The following is a 22,568-nucleotide window of genomic DNA, read 5'->3' as shown; positions in this document are numbered from 1 at the left end:
CAAATCATCAGGTCGTACGACACCTTTCCGACCACCAGCTTATCGGCCATCTGGGCCACCATATTGAAAATCATAAAGAATCGTAAAATTTTTAGAAATAAATAAAACATTTTTTTAAACATTAACAGTTTATAAATTTATTGAAGTGATTGTTTATATAACTTGGTCCATTCTCTGTTCAGTGTAAAAAGTAATTAAGTTTTGAAAATACATATTAGGAAGGATTTAATTAATCATCACCTCAATTATACTATTAAAGTCAGAGTCCCTGGTTCAACTACTCGCACGCAAAGCTTGATTTTCTGACAATATTGAAGATGCAGCTTTCTTAACAATAATACACAAACTGATATTTTATGGTCTTTAATAATGTGATGATAAATGCTCGTTAAACATTTTGGCGTAAAGCATATTATTGCTTTTTCTTTTTCTTTACATCTTTGATTATAATTTTCTTCGTCGCACAACACAGTCTCCTGCACAGCATCAGAACACAGTACACCAGCGCGGCTGGGACGAGCACCAACACCGCGACGACATCTAGCAGCAAGTACTGGTACCAACTGAGGTGCGTGGCCGCGGAACGCAAGTGCGCGGCTCCCTTGTGCCTCAGAACATACTCCGTCCAGAAGACCCCTTTTTCCAGAGGACTCTGAGGCTGGTCACGAAATATTCTCGACACTTCTTTTGCTCGTTTTAGGTACCTGTTAAACGAGTACTTAAATTAATACACGCGTTGGCTGTACGCAGAGTGTTTTGAAACTCGTGGTACATACGTCACGTGGTGATTGTGAACGAAAATAGAGAACAACATTTTGTAGGCACAACTTGTAGGCACAAGTCGCCTACAATGTATGCTCGGAACTCAAACCAGTGAAGCGCTGGAGGGCACACAGTCGTCATTAGTGTTGTGGATCCCCGACGAAAAGGATCCGTACGCGAACCAAGAGAAGGCCACCACCATGCATCAAATGTGCGGTGCAAGTGAAGCACAAAGATTGTTTCGATAACCGTTTTCCAACAGGAAGTGTGTCGGATGCGTGAAAATTTGAATGATTCTTGCGTTGGGGAAGATTTATTTAAATCAATATTTTTGACATGCACCGTCGCTAGTTTGCACCGTGCGTCACAGAGAAACCCCGCAGAACAGACAAAGAAAGATGAATACACAAGCGTGCAGAAAACAAGCCAAAAATCATCTGATTTCAAATGTTAAATCCATAGACATCGCAGAGAATTCTGTGGAAGAAATTAGAACAATATCACAGCACAGACGAACACAGTGGGCAGACAACGACGAGACAGTTATATCAATAACACTAAATATGAACAACAACTTTGGACATCACAGCGACAGACAGAGGAACATAAATATGGAACTAAATATCTTATTTTAATATTTGACATTAACTATGTTAATTTAACATTTGACATCATCTGACTTTGGCTTGTTTTCTGTATGTTGTGTATGCATCTTTATTGTATGCTCTTCAGGTTTTCTCTATGACATTATTGCAAACTAGCAATGGTGTATGCTCAAAATAATGATTTAAACAACATCTCTGCGGAAGGGGCTGGTTTTTGAAAGCAGGTGGAATGTCGGGTGTGCAATGAGTGTGTCCTGTTGCTACATCTCTTTCTGTGCTCTCTCTCTCTCTCATCATTTCATAACACAGCACGTACCGCGCTCTAAAACTGCACTGGTTGAGCTCCGAGCATATATTGTAGGCACTATCAATTTCGTTTTTGTAAATGGAACAGAAAACTTCATGGAAAATTAAGATATTTGTAAATTTGCGCATTTACATAAAAACAACTGTGTCACTACAGAAAAGCGTTCGCAATAATATTGGGTCCGTATTATTACCCGGGAATTTATTCATTGTGTTGTTTCAGTACCTTCAATAGTTAAAGTTGTTTGTAAATGGTTTCCTGAATAACTTTCCAATAAATAAAAAAAGTCCAATTATTTAATTTTTGACTATCTTTTACAATGCTTCAAAAATTAGTATTAAATGATATATCAATTAAAATATATAATATTACAAATTAATAATAAGTATATGCAAAAAGTATTTATGTATGCAAAAAGAACCATGGTCATGTGTTGTATAAAGTTACAATATATTTCGTATGGTATTTCAAATTATTTCTTGGTGACTGGTTTTCAAAAGATACTTTTGTAAATGTACAAAAAAAAAGAATTTGCGTATTTACTACAAATTTTGAAAACTTTCTTACTTGTAGAGCAGTATAAGCAGTACAACTAACCAAACTTACTTGGGATTGGTTATCGCCTCCTTCACTACCCTTTCAAACGATGCGTCGTTTATGTCAGAATATTTCAGCTGCAAGCCACAATCAAGATTCTCAAGAGTTTTCATATTCAGTGCTTGGTCTCCAAATATGGGTATTCCAATAACTGGCACGCCGTGATATAAAGCTTCCTGGGTGCTTAATATTCCACCGTGAGTGATGAAGAGCACCACATTTGGGTGGGCTAAAACAGAAAATTTTTATGTGGTATAGTTGACTTAATTAATATCTGGTATCATAATGATACTTTTTACATCAGTATCTATCAAAATTTCACAATGCATTTCCACTTTGAATCATGTGTTTTAAACCTAGGGTTAAAGTTCCGTGTAATAAGTGTAATGTCCAAATTCGTCTTATAATTTATTTCAAAGTTACTAAAACTGTATAAGTGAAGACATTTAGGTCAATAAAACGTTATATATGGACGATGGTTGTCCCTTTAGTGATTCAAAATACCAATAAGCAAAATATAATATAATATATATGTAAATAAAGTTAATCTAACTTTCATCACTTTGACCACTAATTTGAGTACCACATCGGGTTTTTTAAATTTGGTTTTTAAAACCATCCTCAATATACCTCACCGCATTTGGTTGATGTAAATACATTATAAAATAAAAATGAATGTCTTAATGGGTTAATGTAACAGATCAGGAAGACATGTTTTTAGGACCAGGGAGGTGGGGGTGTAAGAGAGGTTTAAGACAACGTTGTCTACAAAAAAAACAGAGCTTCGAACCTTTTACACACAGACTCAACTCTCATGAACAAAGCGAGTGAAATGCTCTGTCACGTATTACATGACAAATTGCAATTTTATAGTGACCTAGGCTCACAGAGTACTAATTTTAAAATAAATATATTATTATTATTTTCTATTACTTCACCCACCGATGGTCCTCGAGTTAACGCCGCCACCTTCCTACATCCCCCGAGCCTTAACAGGAATAACTCCTGTCTACCACTAATCATTTATCTCATTCATTCCACAGATAAAAGACATACCATTCAATAAAATGCGACTATAAAAGTTAAGCGCAACATTATAAAATGGTAAAATCCATTTTTATGTCAATTATTTTTTGTCAATAAACTACTATGAAACAACTATTCATCGAACAACAAAAACCTGAAATATAATTATAAAAATGCCAGTAGCGAATTTAAGGTTTCATGGATTATAAGATTACATGAAACAATAATTCACTATTATTTTAAGAATTATATACTGTTGTGTACACTTTAGAAAATGTTAAGTCATCCCGTATTGGAAGGTTTAGCCCGTACTTCAGTGCGTGCGTGTGTGTGTGTGTATATATATATATATATATATATATATATATATATATAAATATATATATATATTCTCTTTCACGTTACTTTTGAGTCGTGACGAAGATGAGACAATAATAAAATAAAATTGAAGGTAAGAAACAAAACGTTACCCAGAATATCGTTTTGTGGAAACCACTTGCTTATTTTGAGATTTTGTGGTTGTCCCGGTAGTTGGTCTTCTTCAAATTTCCACAAAATCTTTTGTTTCAACTTTGAGAACGTTTTGATGAAAGCATCTCGCTGCTCTTCTGAGAACTCAGCACTGCGAAGATTTGAACCCATGCTGAAGTAAATCACACCTTCACTGGCATCGTCCATGTATTTCTTTAAGTCCTGAAATTATAAACACATGACCTGAGTACTTTTAATGCTACCAATATTCTTACTCACCCATCATTTATTTATAAATGTATTTAAAATTCAGGGCTGATTTTCGCCTTTGGTATTCAACCACATGAAAAAATAAAAAAGCAAACGGGGCAAGTACCTAACGCAACTAAGGGCTTGTCAACAAGTTGTTATGTACAGCGAGGCGATCTACGTGAAGTTACTGAACTGTCGCTCTCACGTTATCTCTTAGCTGTGCTAGTATTCAGTTACGTAAATGAAGACTGATAAAATTTTAAGAGAATATTATGTTAATATTTAACAAAATACATATTTTTTTGTTTTCTAGTGAAAAGTTTATTATTTATGAAACTAATTTCAAAGCTTTATTAACTATAACTCAATGTTAAAGTAAGAGAGGATAAAAGATTTAACTGAAAGGTTAACTTAGTGAAAAAAAAAAACCTTAAGTTTTTTAAGAGCAAGAAATTCTTTTCTAATAAAAATTCTAATAAATTCGAATTTTTTTTGATAGTCATATTAGCAAAATATTCGCATGAATTTTGCAATGTGAATGCGGATGTCGAGGAATATGCGAAATTTGCAGACGGTAATACCTATGCGAATATTCGTTACATCAATATTCGGAATCCATCTAATGAAACTTACTTTTGGCAGTGGTTTCACTGGTTTCACATGTATTCCTCCAATCTGGATCAAGTTGGGCAGTAGTGGTTGTGGATAGCTGACCCCTGGCATAGCATACGTGAATACCAAAGCTGTTCTTTGGATTATTATCTCAGATACGTGTGGTAGATCAGGAACGACTTTGAAATACTGCCTCATCATGCTATTCTGCTTAGGTAAGTAGTAGAGCTGATGAAACAGCCTGCCGAAGGTGTTTATAACGGTGTTGAACAGTCTCTCTCGGAAAGACATGTGATCAGAGTATTGGGAGAAGATGCTCGGGACATACGAGTCAGGGGAAGGGTTGCCGATGAGGTCATTCGTCCATGGGAAGCCCGTAATGGGGCTCATGTAAATCAGCGGAGCGTCAAACTTGTGAGCGAATCCAGCAAATGCGTCGACGAAGAAATCCGCGAGGATAACCAGGTCGAACTTTTCGTTCGTGGTAGCTATAAGGTCTTGAATGCTTGAATGCTGGAATGCTTGCTCTGCGAATGTCGGTCCAATGAAGTGGGATATAACTACACTGAAGAAGGCATTCTGTTCGCCAAGCGAGAACATGCTTTTGTTTTTCCGTACAGCTGTAAAACAAAAAATAATAATAAAATTAATGTTGTACAAAATAAAAATATAAACAGAGTAAGAAACACAATAAAATACATAAGAAACATTAAGTCCTTGTGTATTTGATACAAATATGCAGTGCAAAAACCAATAACTTTTGTTCCCTCTTTCTGTTTGAATGTCAAACATTTACTTTAAATTCCTGAGCATTTTTACAGTCTTTACATCACCAAGTTTTATTAACTGCTAGTAATTTACTAATTTTAAATTTTCAAACAAGAGGATACTTATAAAAGGAAAACCATTGTTTGGAACCTATTTTGTCGTGAACAGAGTTAAAGCTTAAATATAATGTATAAATGTAAACTTTTTTTTTGTTAAAGCTGCGACCTGTGGGAGTAGGACCCTAGTATTAGCCTGTGTACACTATATTTTGGGTCAAAAAGTCATCTAAGTTGTTTCTAAAAGAGCTTATCTGAAGGAGATACCCTGCTTTAACGTTTGCATTCGTGTTAATAGCTTGCTTCATAATCGAGAAATTTCAATGAAGCACTATGTTAAATCAAACTGAATTAATGACTGTTTGACTGGACGATTAGCGAGGAGGCTACAGTTGGAGATTGTCAGTCATCTTGGCGGGAAGATGATTGCCGGTGACCAGACGAGGCTACAAGCGACTGTGGGGTTGTTTAGTAATACAGAGGTGCCAGTACAAACAACCTATCCTGAGCAACGATATATGTGTGTGTGAGAATGTGTATTAATGATGAAAACTAAATTTCTCGAATCCGATTATCGAATTCGAATTTTCGAGCGTATTAAGAATACACCCCTCATATTTTCTCCTAACTCCTTATCGTAGTTTACCAAACTTAATTAGGTATTATTTTACTGCAGTGCTATATATATCATGATTTTTTGAACCACAAATAAAATTTACCAAATATATCAAATTTGATGATGAACTAAAATTGTATTAGACAGTTTAATTTGGCCCTCCCTCTTTTGTATCCACCCTTGATATGGGCTGTAATATGGAGGACATGCACTATGTTGCTCACGAAGGAGTAGAATAATATTTCCAAAATGATATCTTTGTAGCCTTATGTAGGAAAATTGCTGTTATTTTATAATTCTGTTTTCCGGACACCCCCTGCGGCCTGCTCACCGGCCAGCGCGCTCATGTCGAAGGTGAGCTTGACGTCTGTGTAGTTGGCGACGGGCGGGTCCAGCGGGTAGCCGCTGAAGACCGTCACGTGGTGGCCCCTGGCGGCCAGCCCACGCATCAGCGTCGAGTAAATGACCACGTGGCTGCGGCTGGGGAACGGGAACACGCCCAGGATCCTGGCGGCGGACGCGACTCCAGCGAGGCCGCCAGCCAGCACCACCAGCAGCAGCGGCAGCAAGACGGCCGTCACGCGCGGCGCCATCAGGGTCCGCAGCTGCGCAACGACTATTACGAGTCAAGATGCAGATGTCCTCGGGGCAGTTGCGTCCTGCTGTATATAGCCACTAAAAATGCGGTTGAGAAATTACAAACAATAAAAAAAATTTAAATATAAACAAAACAGAGAGTTTTCTGAAAAATAAATGCTTATTTAAAAAAAGGATTTTATAAACATTTTTATTTCAGAATTTATGGAATGCTGTGAAGCAGTTCAGCACCCTGCAGCATTCCTTCCCCTTCTTTCTCCTCCCCTATCCTCCTTTTCCCTCCCTCTCCTACTTCCCCTTCCTACCCCCTCTCTTCGTACCTTCCCCGCCGCCTCACCAGCGCTCTCTGACGAGTGTTCTATCGGGCCTATATATACTCGGCTCCTAGCTTATTCGTCGCAGTCTCTCGGTCTTCCTATTCGAAGGCTGTCACTGTGGGGGTGGCGCTGCATTCTGGTATGTACTCGGCTGTGAAACTTAGCGTTTATATTTAAGTATGAAGTATTATTCCTGCCTGCGCGTTGTGGCCACTCCTTCATTTTTGTATTTCTGCCATGTACTGTAACGTTTCCTGTTTGCTATCACGGTTGGACCCTTCAGGTCAATTTGAATTGAGTTTCTTTTTCTCACGCCGAGTACTGCCTGTAGCTTTACGTAATATTTCTGCTGTTGTATATGGGCATGCCACGATGGCATTGGACACTTATTGTCAAGCCGCATTATAATTCTTTTCTTGATTTTGCCCTCAGTTTTGCTTTCAGCCTAGCAGCCCATATTACTTGTTTGCTACTTCTAACGCTTCGCCACCACTCCCGCTTTACCTTCACATTGTTTTAAACTGTTTTAAGTTGTATGAATGATTGTATTTATTCGTTGTGGCTTCCCGCGGGAGTGCACGAGCAGCGCATAATTATTATAAATAATTAATATAACCTTTTGTTAATATGTTTTCGCTCGAGAGGCAATTTTCTATGAATAAATAATTTTTTTTGTAAACCCTTTTTATATTTTTTCCATAGCACCTGCTGTCCACTGTCGATGGGGTTTACCTGTAAACCCCCCCCCCCCCCCCCACCGTATCTCTGCTTTCGGTCTTAGACGTAGTTTAAGGCTATAACTTCTGCGCAACTCTGCTTCGGCAGTGGTTTTGCTGTGTGTTCTGTTTGTATTGTTTTATGACCATGAGCGGCTCGGGAGTCAGTTGGATCTACCAGCTTCACCGCGACGAGCTGATTCGTTATCTCGAGGAGAACCAGCTGCCTGCCGCAGCGAGCGATACCATGGCCGACATGCGTGCCCGGCTCGTTCAGTTCATACGCGAGGTCAGTGACGTCTTGTCTGTTGTTCCTATGTGGGCAGGCTACACTGGAAGTAAGTCCGGCTCCCGATAATTCCTTTTCCCAAAAATTGTTTTTCTCTGTTCTCAAATCCCTTCCTGTATTGAGTGATAGTGAGCCCAGCCCTATTTTAGATTTTTTCTACAGGCTGAGCGCCTCGCTAAATTTAATCTCGTGTCAGCTTGCGCCTTTATGAAGGCTCTGCTTAGTAAGTGTACTGGCGTGTATGTGTCTAGGTTAACAGAGGCAATCGTACAGAAGGTAGATATCCATACATTTAAGATATCGGTACTTCGTGCTGTGTGTCCGCCGCACGTCATGGACGCGTGTAAGCTCGATTTGATTTTCAGGTTTCAGCGTCCTAATGAGTCAGTCAGTCATTACATTGATGAGGTTGTCACCTATGCCGATGTTTTGGAAATTGACATCGTTGAGCCTGAATTAGTACAGCTTATTTTAGGCAACTTTGCGCCTCATGTGCTCACCCATTGTGGTATGTTAGCTCCTCCTACCACCTTTGATGCCTTGCGTGCTTGGAGTAGTTAGGTAGAGGCCCGATTATTAGCGGTGTCTAAATACGAGGCTGAGTTCTCGCCTTCCCCCAGGTCTATGTCCGCATCACATGTTCGTGACAGGGGATTTCACAGCTTACAGGTTACCTCAGATTTTCGTGGCAGTGACGCACACGATGCTGACTCTAGTGTTTTATGCATGTATGAAGACAATAGTCATCAGCATTCTTCTTTTTCGCCTCGCTTTCATGACAGCTCATGTGCGCGGTGTTCGCCACCACGTAGGCTTGACAGCGGCTTGCGTCTGCGCTTTCCCGTGGGCGGCGCGGCTAGTGTAATTCCTCCCGGTGGCCGTCAGTCTGCCTTGCCTCATAAAACTACCCAGCCGCATCGGCGTTTGACCGGCGGTGCTGTTGTCAGTTCCGCGCAACAATTACAGGGTGTTCCAACATACACTCGCGCTCGTTGCGCAAACTGTTGTGTGTTTGGACATGTGACTGAGAACTGTGATCAGGCACGCGTTGATGTTAATGCCCGTAGATGTTTTTCTTGTAAGGGACTGGGTCATTACTGAAGTAATTGTCCGGGAAACTGCCATTGACAGGACGGAAAAGAGGTCGTTTCTGTCGCTTCTATAGAAAAGCCTTTAGGTCTGTTTTTCTGAATTGTTTGCCCGTGTGTATTCACGATCGTTTCTTTTTCGGCCCTAGTTGATACCGGTGCTACGTGCTCGGCTATCAGTGAGACATTTCTTCAGAATTTAATAGAAATATTTCCTAAGGTTTTTTTTCGTGTATTTTCTGAAAACCAGATTATTATTTGTGTGGCGAATGGCGAGTGCCTTCGCGCAAATAAGTTCGTAGTTATTCACTTTAAGATTAAGCATTTTTCTTGGAATTGGAAGTTTCTTGTTGTTCCTGGTCTTTCTCCTAATTTTATTTTGGGTTTAGATTTTTTGAGCAGGACTCGCTGTGTCCTGGATGTGATCCAGCATGAGCTCCGTTTTGACTTCGCTCCTTCTGTAAAGATTCCCTTAAGATCGCAGCCTAGTAACTCCGTTATTTTTGAGTGTCGCGATGCTGATAGCATTGCTCAAAGGCAGGCTATCGCCGACTTAGTTCACTCCTTTTCGGATGTTATTTCCTCTAAATTAGGAAACTGTGATATTTTGCCCTATAAGTTCTTTTTAAAGGATGAAGTTCCCGTCCGCGCTAAATATCTCAAGGTTCCTCCCCCTAAACTTCAGGCCATGCGTGACATCGTGGATAAGCTCTTAGCCGCTGGTGTGATTTCTCCTTCTACATCTGATTTTTGCACTCCTACTTTTTTAGTACGTAAAAAGGATGGTGTGAGCTAGCATATGGTACACAACTATATTCCTTTGAACCATAAAATTGCTAAAGACGATGTTTATCCGCTCCCCAATGTTGAGTCTGCCCTTCAACATCTAGGTAAGGCCAGATATTTTTCGGTTATTGACTTGAATCAAAGTTTTCACCAGTGCCTTTTAGATCCTAGTTGCCGCAAATATACCGCATTTTCAACTCCTTTTGGCCATTTTGAATTTAATCGTGTGCCTATGGGTGTTAGTTTTGGCAGTCAGGCTATGAGCCGAAGCCTCCCATCATGTCTTATCTGATCTCAAGTATGATTATGTGTTTAATTATGTAGATGACATCATTGTTTATAGTAACACCTTTGAGGATCATATTACTCACTTGACTGAAGTCCTTTCTCGTTTACGAGGGGCTAATCTCACTGTTAACCCCAAGAAGGTTACATTAGGAAAAACGTCTGTTAAATTCTTGGGTTATATTATTTCACAGGGTACAGTCCTTATGGATCCTGACAAGATTGCCCCTATCATCCAGTTTCCTAGGCCTGTAAACTTAAAGGGAGTCCAACGTTTTTTGGGCATGATAGGTTATTTCTCCAGGTTCATTAATAGTTTTACCTCTTTATCTGCGCCTTTAAACGTTTTACGTAAGAAGGATTTAGTTTTTGAGTGGGGCCCCGAACAAGAGAAATCTTTTCAGGCACTGAAGTCTTGTATGGCTTCACCCCCAGTTCTCATTCTCCCCGATTTTAGTAAACGGCTTGCCGTTCAGGTTGATGCCTCGCACATTGCGCTTGGAGCCGTCCTAGGACACCTAGAGGAAGGCCAGATTAGGCCCATTGCCTATGCTAGTCGCTCGCTATTGGAGTCTGAGCAGCGATTAGGTGTCTACGAGAAGGAGGCCTTGGCTTGCCTATTCGGTATAGAAAAATTCGAAAGTTATCTCGATGCTCGGGAGTTTGATTTATTTACCGATAACCGAGCCCTTAGTCGGCTTTTAACCATCCTCATCAGCTGGGTAAGCTGGGTCGTTGGATTTTGAGGTTATCACGATTTCAGTTTGTCATCCATCATATTCCAGGTAAAGATAATGTTATTGCCGACTCTCTTTCGCGCATGTTTTGCACCGATGAATTCGAGCCTTTGGAACCCTGCTCATCTGATACTATTAAATTTATCACTGCTTTTAATTTTTTCCCTGAATCCTACTTTAGTATCAAGGAATGTCAGTTTCAGGACCCCCTCTGCCAGCAGGTACTTAGAGATATTCATGGTAAGAAGGCTGTTCCCTATGTTGAGGACAGTGGTTTGTTGTATTTTACAGGAACTTCTGGCAGAGCCTGAAAGGCTGTTCTTCCAGCTGTCTTGAGGCCTATGGTGTTAACCTATTTCTATGCATCTCTCTTAGGTGGTCATCTAGGAATAGATAAAACTTTTCGCAGAATTTCAGCGCACCTGTTTTGGCCCGAGCTTCATGCTGATGTTCGGAAGTTTGTTCGATCTTGTCTCGATTGCCAGATTTCTAAGCCGCCTCATAATTCTAAGGTGGGTCTGTATGCCGCTGATCCTCCTGTAGCCCCCTGCCATGTCTTACACATTGATATTTTTGGTCCTCTTACACGTTCTAAGAAGGTTAATGTATGTTTGCTTGTTGTTTTGGATATTTTTACAAAATTTGTCATTTTATTACCTCTTAGAAACATGAAGGCTGCTACTATCGTAAAGGTGCTTAAGGAACAGGTTTTTAAATTGTTTGGTCCTCCGTGTATGATTGTTTCTGACAATGCCCCGTATTTTCAGTCTACTATCTATAAGAATTTTCTTTTTGAATGGGCCGTTACACCTATTTATAGTTCAGCTTATTTTCCGCAGGGCAACATTGTAGAGCGGCAACCGGTCTGATCAGACTCTTTGGTATTCAGATATTGCGTATATCAATGTCGGACTTAATTCTGCTCTTCATTCAGCTACTGGGTTTCCATCCTCGATCCTGTTCCTAGGTCGTGAGCCTACTGTTCCTTTACTGAACCAGTGGGGTTTTCCGTCCCTCGACACCAGCCTGGACGCCCAGGCATTGGAACGTGTACTCGACATGGTTTCCTGTAATATTCATAAGGCCCGTAAGGCAGTTTCTGACAATTTTAATAAGGCTAGAGCCCCTCATGGTTTTAAGATTGGGGATTTAGTCCTTTGCAGGGCGTTTAAATTGCCTAAGATAGCTGATCATTTTAATGTGAAGTTACTTCCTTCTTATGAGGGACCCTATTGTGTCGACAAGTTATTGGGTGCCAACACACTTTTGTTAAGGTGCTGTAGGCGCAAGTTTAAATTTCGAAAGGCTCATGTAACCCAGGTGAAACCTTTCGTTAAATAGATTTTTATGGGTTTGTTGTAAGCTTTTTTTCAGTATTGTACATTTCATATGATATTAGCCTATTTGCCTGTTGTTAAGTGTTTGTGTTCCTAGGAACTTGTGTTTGAAACTTGTGTTTGCAGTTTGTCTTTTGTTGAATTTGTGCGTGGTGTTGCGGCTCCCTTTCTTTTTTTTTTTTTTAGCTAAGCGCGCCATCCTTTTTCCCTGTTACCCTTGCTTGCTCTGCCCGACTTCCGCCAGCGATCTTCAGCTTCACCTCGAGAGACGTCTCCGTGGGGCCTTCTGTTCGTCGCCTCCTCCCTACTAGTAGTACCTGCCTATGAGAGCCCATCGTGCTACTGCCCATCATGCTACCATGAGCTTGCCTGGCGGCTTCCTGTTTGTGTGGAGGCTCGATGCTGTTTCGCCGCTTCTGGGCTTGGGGAGCAGCTATGTTGATTCCGGCTGAGTGCTTCCCGCACCGCCGTGAGTCCATGGCTGCCCCTAGCCCTTGCCTGGCGGGTCTTGGACATCATGCTGACCCCTTCGTCAGCCGGCTAAGGCACTGCGACTTGGTGCTCCCTGCTGGAGTCTCCTCCCACGCCTGAGTGGTTGTGACTCGCGGGACCGCCCTGCTCTGAGCCCTTGTTCTGGGCTGAACACCGACTTCATCTCTGGACTTCTTACTCCATATCAGCCGCTGGCTGTCGTCTACCGCTGTTCTGAAGACCTGTTCTTCAGCGTCCTTCGACCTGCGTAGCATCTGACTACGTTCGAAGCCATCTCGTTGATCGCCGCGGCGATTCTGAAGCTTGCTGTTTGATGCTGTCACCAGTCTCCGATTTCAACGTCATGAACTTTTTTCATTGTGTGGATCTTCTGGCTCTCTGGGCAGGGACTCTTTAGGGAGGGGGGTTGAAGCAGTTCAGCACTGTACAGAATTCCTTCCCCTCCTTTCCCCTCCCCTCTCTTCCTTTTCCCTCCCTCTCCTACTTCCCCTTCCTACTCCCTCTCTTACTCCCTTCCCCGCCGCCTCACCAGTGCTCTCTGACGACTGTTCTACCGGGCCTATATATACTCGGCTCCTAGCTTATTCGTCGCAGTTTCTCGGTCATCCGATTCGAAGGCTGTCACTGTGGGGGTGCCGCTGCGTTCTGGTATGTACTCGGCTGTGAAACTTAGCGTTTATATTTAAGTATGAAGTATTATTCCTGCCTGCGAATTGTGGCCGCGCCTTCATTTTTGTATTTCTGCCATGTACTGTAACATTTCCTGTTTGCTATCAAAATATTTTCTATGAAAATATTTAATAATAAAAATAAAAAAAATTTAAAATGAAAAAAATTACATAAATACATAAATAGATTCTGCTAGCTTGTGAACTTCTCATTGTGTAACAAAGAAAGAGTTCTAGTACAAGCCAGAATTTTATGTATTTATGTAATTTTTTTATTTTAAATTTTTTTTTATTTTTTTTATTAAATATTTTTTTTCCCTGTAATTTTATATCAAAGAAAACGTGTGGTGGTTTTCTCCGAGTGCATCTGATTATCCATGTCAATATTATGATGGTTTTCTCCGTGTGCTCCTGATTATTCATAGCTTTCAAATTAATTTTTTTCAATTTAAATTTTTTTATTAATTTATTTTTTTATTAAATATTTTTTCTGTATTTATATGATATCAAAGAAACGTGAGATGGTTTTCTCCGCTTGCTCCCTATTATTTTTGACAATATTATGATGGATTTCTCCGTGTACTCCTGATTATTCCTGTGGTTTCTTCAAGTGCTTCTGTCTATTATGAGAAACCGCTCTCTGCATGATGGATTTTTTTACCTAATGAGCCATGACGTGTTATTTAGAGTTACATTTAATTTAAGAATATCTGTTACTAAATCAGCACTTGCAATTTTTTTTTACCAGGTGGAAATAAAAATTATTAAACATCCATTACTCAGTCAAATAATATATCATGAGACATCCGTGGAGCACTAACATGTAAGACGAACTTCCTTCTCCTTGATGTCTAGCGAAGCCATCCTTGTTTTGCGATCGTTAGTGAGCTTCCCGCATACCACATAAAACAACTAAATAAATTATGACTCAACACAACACGTGGTGACATCTCATGCTAATAATCGAGACCACATGTAACAATTTCTTTTGTATGAGGTAACTTAATTCTTGCTGATGAAATACTAAAAATTATATTTAAGTAATGTATCTAATTTAATTAATTCAGTTTGCATCTGACAATAGTCTCAGTAACTAATATGAATCCTGATTCGGTGTCTGTTGCTGTATCGAAAGGACACAGGTGTAAGTTTTGCAGCAAAGAATTTATCTTGAGAAAGAATGGAAGACAACACGAGAAGAATGACTGTGGTAAAAATCCACTACGTAATATGATAAGTTGTGTTCGATGTAGCAAGTCGTTTACGCGGAGAGAGAGCTTAAAAAGACATTACAACTTGTAACGCCAAGCCTGCGTACAAGATAGAGGACAACGATGGCTCTACTAGACTAAGGAAGGGTGATCTGCATTACGACAATAATTTTCCTTGTCTTGGGAGAGATTATGTTCGCGGCTCTTCCGATCTCGACAAAGAACTTAAATTGAAGGACGATTATGATTTATGGAGGAATAAAGACAATGGAAGAATCTTTAACGTGAAAAGTGAGAATACATTCCAGCCGAATTCAAGTAGATCTTTCCTACTTTGTAAAAATGATGGACTCCTAAAAAGGAAGCATGAAGACGATAAAGACGCTTCGACATCATCGACATCGAATTCTTAGGGTAATCTGGGTGAAGATGATGCCTTCTACGGTGATTGCTACAGCGACTCTGAGGCTGTTGACAAAGGTATAGACTGTGATGAAGCAACTAAATCAGGCAAGATCGAAGACTGTGGTGGTGTCCTGAGACCGAAACGATGGAAACATCGTGATATATTAAATAAATCAGATCAAGCTTGTGATGATCATTGTCTCGATAATGAAAGTTACCCTGAGGATGGTGTTAAAACGGAAGACACCAGAGAAAATAATATTTATAATAAACAAACAAGTAAGATGGTGGTAGAAGAGACTGATTACACATCATGGAAAGATCCAAACATATTGGTTGACCGGCTAAGACTTCTACATGACTTGCTTTAAGCAGGAAACTATTCGTGCATCAAATAAATATCATTCATACTCAAAGAACTGAGGAAAGCTGGCTATATACAATAATGGCTTGTTTTACTTGCATTTGTATAATGTAAAGAAATAAGTAATTGCAATTATAAAAATTTAATGTTTTGTTTTCTTGTATTCAGATTTCTAACTAAGACTAAGTTCTCGTAACTTGTGCTTCCAAATGTGCTTCCTTTTCGTTGATGGTGCGGCCTTTTCGTTGATGGTGCTGCCTTTTCGTTGCCGGTGCTTCCAAATGTGCTGCCTTTTCGTTGGCGGTGCTGCCTTTTCGTTGACGGTGCTTCCAAATGTGCTGCCTTTTTGTTGGCGGTGCTTCCAAAATGTGCTGCCTTTTCGTTGACGGTGCTTCCAAATGTGCAGCCTTTTCGTTGACGGTGCTTCCAAATGAGCTGTCTTTTCGTTGGCGATGCTTCCAAATGAGCTGCCGTTTCGTTGGCGGTGCTTCCAAATGTGCTGTCTTTTCGTTGACGGTGCTGCCTTTTCGTTGTCGGTGCTTCCAAATGTGCTGCCTTTTCTTTGGCGGTGCTGCCTTTTCGTTGTCGGTGCTACCAAATGTGCTGCCTTTTCATTGATGGTGCTGCCTTTTCGTTGTCGGTGCTGCCTTTTCGTTGTCGGTGCTTCCTTGTGTGCTGCCTTTTCGATGACGGTGCTTCCAAAATGTGCTGCCTTTTCGTTGACGGTGCTTCCAAATGTGGAGCCTTTTCGTTGACGGTGCTTCCAAATGAGCTGTCTTTTCGTTGGCTGTGCTTCCAAATGTGCTGCCTTTTCGTTGGTGGTGCTGTCTTTTCGTTGTCAGTGCTTCCCTTTTGTTGATTGCACGTAGTACAAAATGTAGTGATTGAATATTTACTAATTTAAAACCTCTTGGTGTTACTAAAATATTTTTTCAAGGACACTTGGTCCTTTAGTATGTATAAAAAATGTCACGATGGATTAATAGATAATAATTAGATAACGACGAAGTTCATGCGGTCCTGAAATGACTAGCCTATACGTCTGATAATGTCATGTCTCGGTCTCATGGACTGAAGACAATTGATCTATATGTGTGGCTTTGTACATGAACGACTTATAGGTTATTCAGATTATTGAAAAATTAGACTTTCATAATAGGCTAATCGGCACTGTATTAATTCGATGGTCAGGTATATTGACTTGAGTTGTTTTTCGTAGAGCGAATGATTAATAAACTCCGCAAAAGGTAATGGAAAACAGAATCTAAAATTTATTTAATAATTAGTTACAACTGTCACTGTTCAGGAATCGAACCGTGGACAGGAATCCATCGATTCAATTTGAAAATTTATAATTGATTCTTTCGGAGACTTTTGGAATTTTCCCCGCATTTCTAGCTAAATAATTACATGATTTCAAGATGGCGGCCAAATTTCCAGATGGTGGGCACCTCAGTAATAATAAATGATTACTGCACTGTAGCAGGTTATAATAAAACTAGCATGAAGGTAAGACGAGTACACACAAGATGGTGTCCACCAGCAGACGAGAACATGATGGTGCCAATGACTGCTAGCATGTGGTAGCTCCTGGTAGCATGTACTGAACATACAATGACGGATCCATGATGGACGTCAAGATCAAAGTGAAAGAGCAAGGTCAAGGTCAAATTTCAAGGCCAAGGTCAAAGTTCAAGGTCAAGGTCAAAGGTCAAGGTCAAAGTTCAAGGTCAAGGTCAAAGTTCAATGTAAATAGACAAGGTTAAAGTTATGATGAACTGAACATTATACTAACATGTCGTCAGCACACTCTAGCAGTAAAAAACAAGATGGCGGCCTTCAGTGGACGAAGACAAGATGGCGGACATGACATCATACCAGCTGATGGTAAATATCTTGTTATTGGTGGTAGGTCAGTCTGTAGGTGGCTTCTGTGGAGGAAGGATCTGATGTTTTTTTATTTTTTGCCCTCACCGGTTTCGAACCAAGGACGGGAATCGATATAATTAATCAGAATTCTATTAAGTTAATTTTTTGATGAATTTTGGAATTTTTCCCGATTTTCTAACATAAAAATTAAGGATTTCCAAGATGGCGTCTAAATTTCAAGATGGCGCCCATAACGATAATTGCAACATTAATAGGATCCAATATGTCGGTGTAACGTAAAGTGTAACGATGACATAGTACTCAACCAATTTGGCGGGTGTAACGAAATATGCAACATTTATATAATCCAAGATGTCGACCGTAACGATAACTGTAACAGTGGTTTTTAAGATTTTTATTATTTATTCGATTAAATAATTTTTTTAATGATTTTTTAAATTTTTCTCGATTTTCTAACATAAAAATTGCGGATTTTCAAGATGGCGGGCGTAACGGAAACTGCAACGGTGACGTCCTAAAAGAGGCTTATCGGAGGCTGTAGCTAAGGATGCTTAAGCCTATTTTAGGAATTTGTGTTCTTTCTAAGGCAAAAGACATTTGTGGTTTTTCGAAATCCTAATTTTTCCTCGAAACGGGATTTTTTCCCTCGAAAACGGGAAATTTTGAGTCATTTTGAGTCAATTTTGAGGAATTTTGAGGAATTTTTGAGTCCAAGATGGCCGCCGTGACGTCACAATCCAAGATGGCGGACACTGACACCACAACCACAGCCTGACGCCTGGCGCAGGATGCCCATTCACATACTACTGAAATTGAAGTTCAGTTTCTTTTAAAAACATTTTTAAATTGTTTTTTCTGGAGGCAATAGGCCCACCGATATGGCCCTTCTCCAAAATATGACTCAGGATCCCGAAAATTTTAGGACCATCACTAATTACCTTTATTACGTATTTGGTGTGGTTATAGGTGAATTATTCAATGTATTTTTAGATGGAACGATTTATTTAATAATCTTTCTATTCAAAATTTGATAACCAATTTTTTTTTGTTTGCAGAAAATTCTAACTCAATTATTTATGCCTCTGATGTTTAATCTGAAACATATAATTAGCTATAGCACAATGAAACAAAAAATTATTAACATCAGTGGCTTTGTGTTGGCCACAAAACAAGCGCGCAGCTTCTTATCTGTTAAAAAAAAACCTGCAAATATCCTTGACATCACGTGGTATCAGATCAGAAAGCACTTATCGTTCAACGTTACAAATGTACACTTCCACCCAAAACGCTATCACACGGCCATATTTATTTTATTCTTTGCCAAAAGCCAAGCAACTGTCACTAGATGATGCATCATCTCTGGCGTTTTCTGGGAGGGGGTGGGGGGAGGTTTCGGGATGGGTGTGTAGATGATGGTTGGTCAGCTAGGGTTGGGGGGGGGGGGGTATATAAAAATACTTCCGAGATCTAGGTGGAGACAGTAGTTATGTTATTTTGGGTGAAGTCGGTGGCGGATACAGAAAAAAACTCAGAGAGGGGGGAGGACCCTAAAAGACATCTTGAGCTATGGATGTAGTAACAAATCATAAAGTCATTTGAGCAAAATATTTAGTTTTTATCTATAATAATGAAGTCGTTCTGGATAAGTTTATGAGTACGTTTGAATGTGCATTGTATAACATGGTCGGCGGGGGCGCGCCCTCTCCTTGCCTTGAATCGCACTTGGTGCTGGGCCACACGTGTCAAGTTTATTTTTTGGGTGGAGGGGGGGGGGGGGGCCGCCCTCCGCGCCAAACAAAATGTATCCGCCGATGTATGATGCAAGATTAATTGTTGTAACACCATGAATCACAAAACACATTGGCAGTGATGCATGTTGAGAATGATAATGTAAGTGACTAAACAACTTGTTGGTGAAGTAAATATATTGAATTCAAACATTCTTTTTTTGTCAATCCCCTCCCATAGTAAATTCCTCTATTTGCCAATGTCTAAACCTTTACGTGATTTTTTTTAATTAAAAAAAATAATGACGTTCAGTGGCGTGTGTTGGAGTTATTATGTGGGTAAGCTGTCTTACCCATTCCCGACCTTAAGGCGAAGGGTCCGGGGGCCCTCCCCCGGAAAAATTGGGATTTCTAGGTGCAAAATGGGGATATTTTTGCAGTTTTCCTGGTAGAAGTATAAAATGCACTTGGCCAGCAAAAAAGTTTTCCAAGTAATGGGCACTAATTTTTCGAATATAAATTAAAATTAAAATGTCTAAAAAAAGATTTTTCTGTTGTTTTTATGTCATAATCAGGAGTCGGTCTCCCCACTGCCAAACACTTTTTTTATCTTCAAAAGAAAAAGAATTAAAATCAGTACTCAAAAAAATTGCAAACAACGCAGTGGCTGTGTTCTCAGCTGGAGCCGGGTTGAGAGTCCTGCTCCATCCTGGACAGCATACACTGCATTAACTCACAGCTTACCTTGTTGGCACATGGACGGCAGTCGTAGATGAAGTTTACATTCTCACTGGCTAGCACTTAAAACGAAAACAGTAAACACCAAAACAGAATAAAATGTTCTTAAAACGGATACTGTTGCGCAATGAAAACTTGCCTTATAAGTTGTAAAAATAAAATTTGTACCGGTATGTGTTTGTTGCACGACACAAATCAACTTCTGCCTGCCGACGCGCGCACACACAGCTAAGGCCAGCTGCTCTGGCTATAGCGGACCTTGAGCGAACATTACCGAAGTAGTCTCACGAAGCTACGCGAACCCTTTCCCCCCTCCGCTCGACATCCTCACCCACCCGGCTTTCACGTTACCATGACAACTGGGTGACACGCTAACCGACGCGCCCGCTACGGTGATCGCATCGCATTGGCACACGAGATGAAATTACCAGATAGCAAAAATTATTACATTAAGCCAAGCAACATAACAACAGGGTAAGCACTGCTTACCTAGTATCTATTGAATACACGCCACTGAGTTGACGTTACATAACTGATTTGTTGTTCGATTTGATAGATGGCTAGTAGAGCGTTGTTCCACCACAAAGTGCCACGCCCGAAATGAAACCCTACGACCTCTTACAGCATCACAAACGTAAGATTATATGATTTCCGATGGTTCCCTGGGAAGTTACAGCCCTAGTGCCATTCTGTGTTGGGACCTTGTACGGTCTTTATGTCTGTTCCTGTAGCAGAAAGTGCTGAAGAAGGGAACTACGGGGTTGTTATAAACGCACTATTGCCACGTATACCATTAATTGCCTGCAGAGTTAACAAACAGAGAAACAGTCTGGTTAAAATATGTATTATTCTTACAAAAGAGTGTGCTAAATACTATTGCCATTCATTTTTTTATTCGGCCTATGTCATAGGCGTGCGCAGGACTTCAGTATTGGTGGTGCCAGATTACACAACAGCCCTGTCATTCACGGACCCCGAGCCTAAAGCGGGGGGTCCGGGGGTCCTCCCCCGGAAAAATTTGGATTTGAAAGCGCAAAATGGTGCTATTTAAGGTGTTTCCGAAAAAAAACACATTAAATACACAGATGTAAACATTTTAACATTTTTTATGACAAATTATGGCTTTGAACGTTATAATCACCAGGAAAACTACTAAACTATTTACAGTTTTAAGCTTTGTTGAGCCATAAAGTAAATTGCACAAATTGTTTCACGGAATTCATGCTGGTGGTTTTGAAAAACCGTACTTACATGTTTTCTGAAGACGCCAAATAAATGCTAGAAAAAACATTCTCAAATGTTAAGTTTTAAAATCAACAAATCAAGGGAGTTTTTGTAACATACCTTAAATATGTAAAATATTAAAATAATAAAAATACACAAATAAGAGTGGGCAAAAGTTTTAACTTTTGGAATACAACAAAAATGTTTTGTCGGCGACTGCATATAAGTCATCGAGTAAGCCTATCCTTTTAATTAACTAATTTCTCTCTCTTTTTATAAAAACAACCCTGGCGGACGGCGGCTATTATTCCGTGCGCCTGCCGAGTGGAGTGAACAGTGGACACCGAGCGCGCATTCTATGTAATTCGAGGAGAACTATGAGAAGTATTTACATTTCAGAAGTTTCGTAGCCGCGGCCCGCGTGTACAACACAAGTAATTGCACCTGGCTTGTTTCCGTGTGTATAGTTGGTTCGATTGATAATTGATATACTGATAGTGTTATGAGCACATATCTGTAACTCGACACGATTGGAAAACATATTTTTTTGAAATAATACGGATTTTTGTAAGTATGTATTATTTCTGCTTGTAAAAAACAAAATTACGTTAACCCTAATGGTGGTGCCAAGGCACCTGTGGCACCTACCGTGCGCACGCCTATGGGCCCTATGTGAATGAAGTGTTTTATAAGTTTTCTTTTAACCAATAGCACGCAATAAGTCTAATAAAAAAAATTTTATTTGCGGCTTTCGGGGAAATAAGACAAACAATAATTAAAGTGAACCGTTGGTTGGATTACGTAAGTTACATTAATAAGAAGTATTTAATACGTAAATAAAAGTCATATGTATTTAGTAGAGTCAACCTAACCTAACTTTCACTTTACTTATTATTATGTCTTTATTTCCTAGAAGCCTCAATTGTGCAGGAACGCCGTATTTTTGTACATATATCATTTCAGAATTAATATAAGTTAAATATCATATTGAGTTATGTTAGGATTGTACCATATTTTTCGAAGCAGCGTACCTTTTTTTTCCCTGAACGTCCCGTAAAACGACAAGACACGACGACCTGCTGCGCGAGTATTCACGGTTGTGTGTGGCGCGAGGAGCGGTGCTGCCTCCACCGGCGACCGAGGTCAACTGCCAGTTGAGAATAAAGACGCACTCTTTTATTCCTCACTTCCCGCCGTGTCTTTCGTTATCTCTCTCTTCGGCTCGCACCCGCGACTTATGTAAGTTGCCGTCGACGAAGACGATGACGACGCAGTTTTATTTGCTCTTGTTGCATGGTCAATACTAGTTCATACCTACGCTATAACTGCTTGAAATAATACAACTACGATAATACAATACGAAAATTACGCTTTGACATAACCGTTTCCTGGCCTAGTGGTAGAGTAAGAGTAGTATAATTATGTCGGTTTTGGTGCACGTTTCCTAAGGTGGACCCTGTGTAACCGGCCGCCACTTGAAATTTTTGACGACTTGGTTACCATTTTGGATGATATCGATATTTGACGTTGGCTTGCAAAATTTCCTTTTCAACATTAAATTTCCCTATGTTAAACAATTTTTATTTTGAGGAAAATGTATCTTTGTTTAAAAAAAAAAAACTGGA

General features: G+C 40.0%; 1 protein-coding gene across 4 annotated transcripts; it reads right to left on the bottom strand.

The window, feature by feature from the left end:
* Window positions 1-109: 109 nt before the first annotated feature.
* On the bottom strand, window positions 110-22,101 carry LOC134530322 (UDP-glycosyltransferase UGT5-like). Of its 4 annotated transcripts, none has more exons than XM_063365051.1 (6): window positions 21,975-22,101; window positions 6,404-6,688; window positions 4,654-5,252; window positions 3,768-3,990; window positions 2,281-2,500; window positions 110-704 (listed from the first exon to the last, which is right to left on the bottom strand). In XM_063365051.1, exons 2-6 carry the CDS (start codon window positions 6,663-6,665, stop codon window positions 413-415), a joined length of 1,596 nt encoding a protein of 531 aa, XP_063221121.1. In that variant the 5' UTR covers window positions 6,666-6,688; window positions 21,975-22,101; the 3' UTR covers window positions 110-412. The 4 variants fall into 4 exon arrangements, with proteins under 4 accessions (XP_063221121.1, XP_063221119.1, XP_063221118.1 ...); XM_063365049.1 differs by having other exon boundaries at window positions 6,404-6,677; XM_063365048.1 differs by lacking the exon at window positions 21,975-22,101 and adding an exon at window positions 19,726-20,023.
* Window positions 22,102-22,568: the final 467 nt, after the last annotated feature.

The sequence above is a fragment of the Bacillus rossius genome, chromosome 3 (genome assembly GCF_032445375.1).
Source record: "Bacillus rossius redtenbacheri isolate Brsri chromosome 3, Brsri_v3, whole genome shotgun sequence".
Classification (NCBI taxonomy): domain Eukaryota; kingdom Metazoa; phylum Arthropoda; class Insecta; order Phasmatodea; family Bacillidae; genus Bacillus; species Bacillus rossius.
This window is presented reverse-complemented; position numbering and strand designations above follow the sequence as displayed.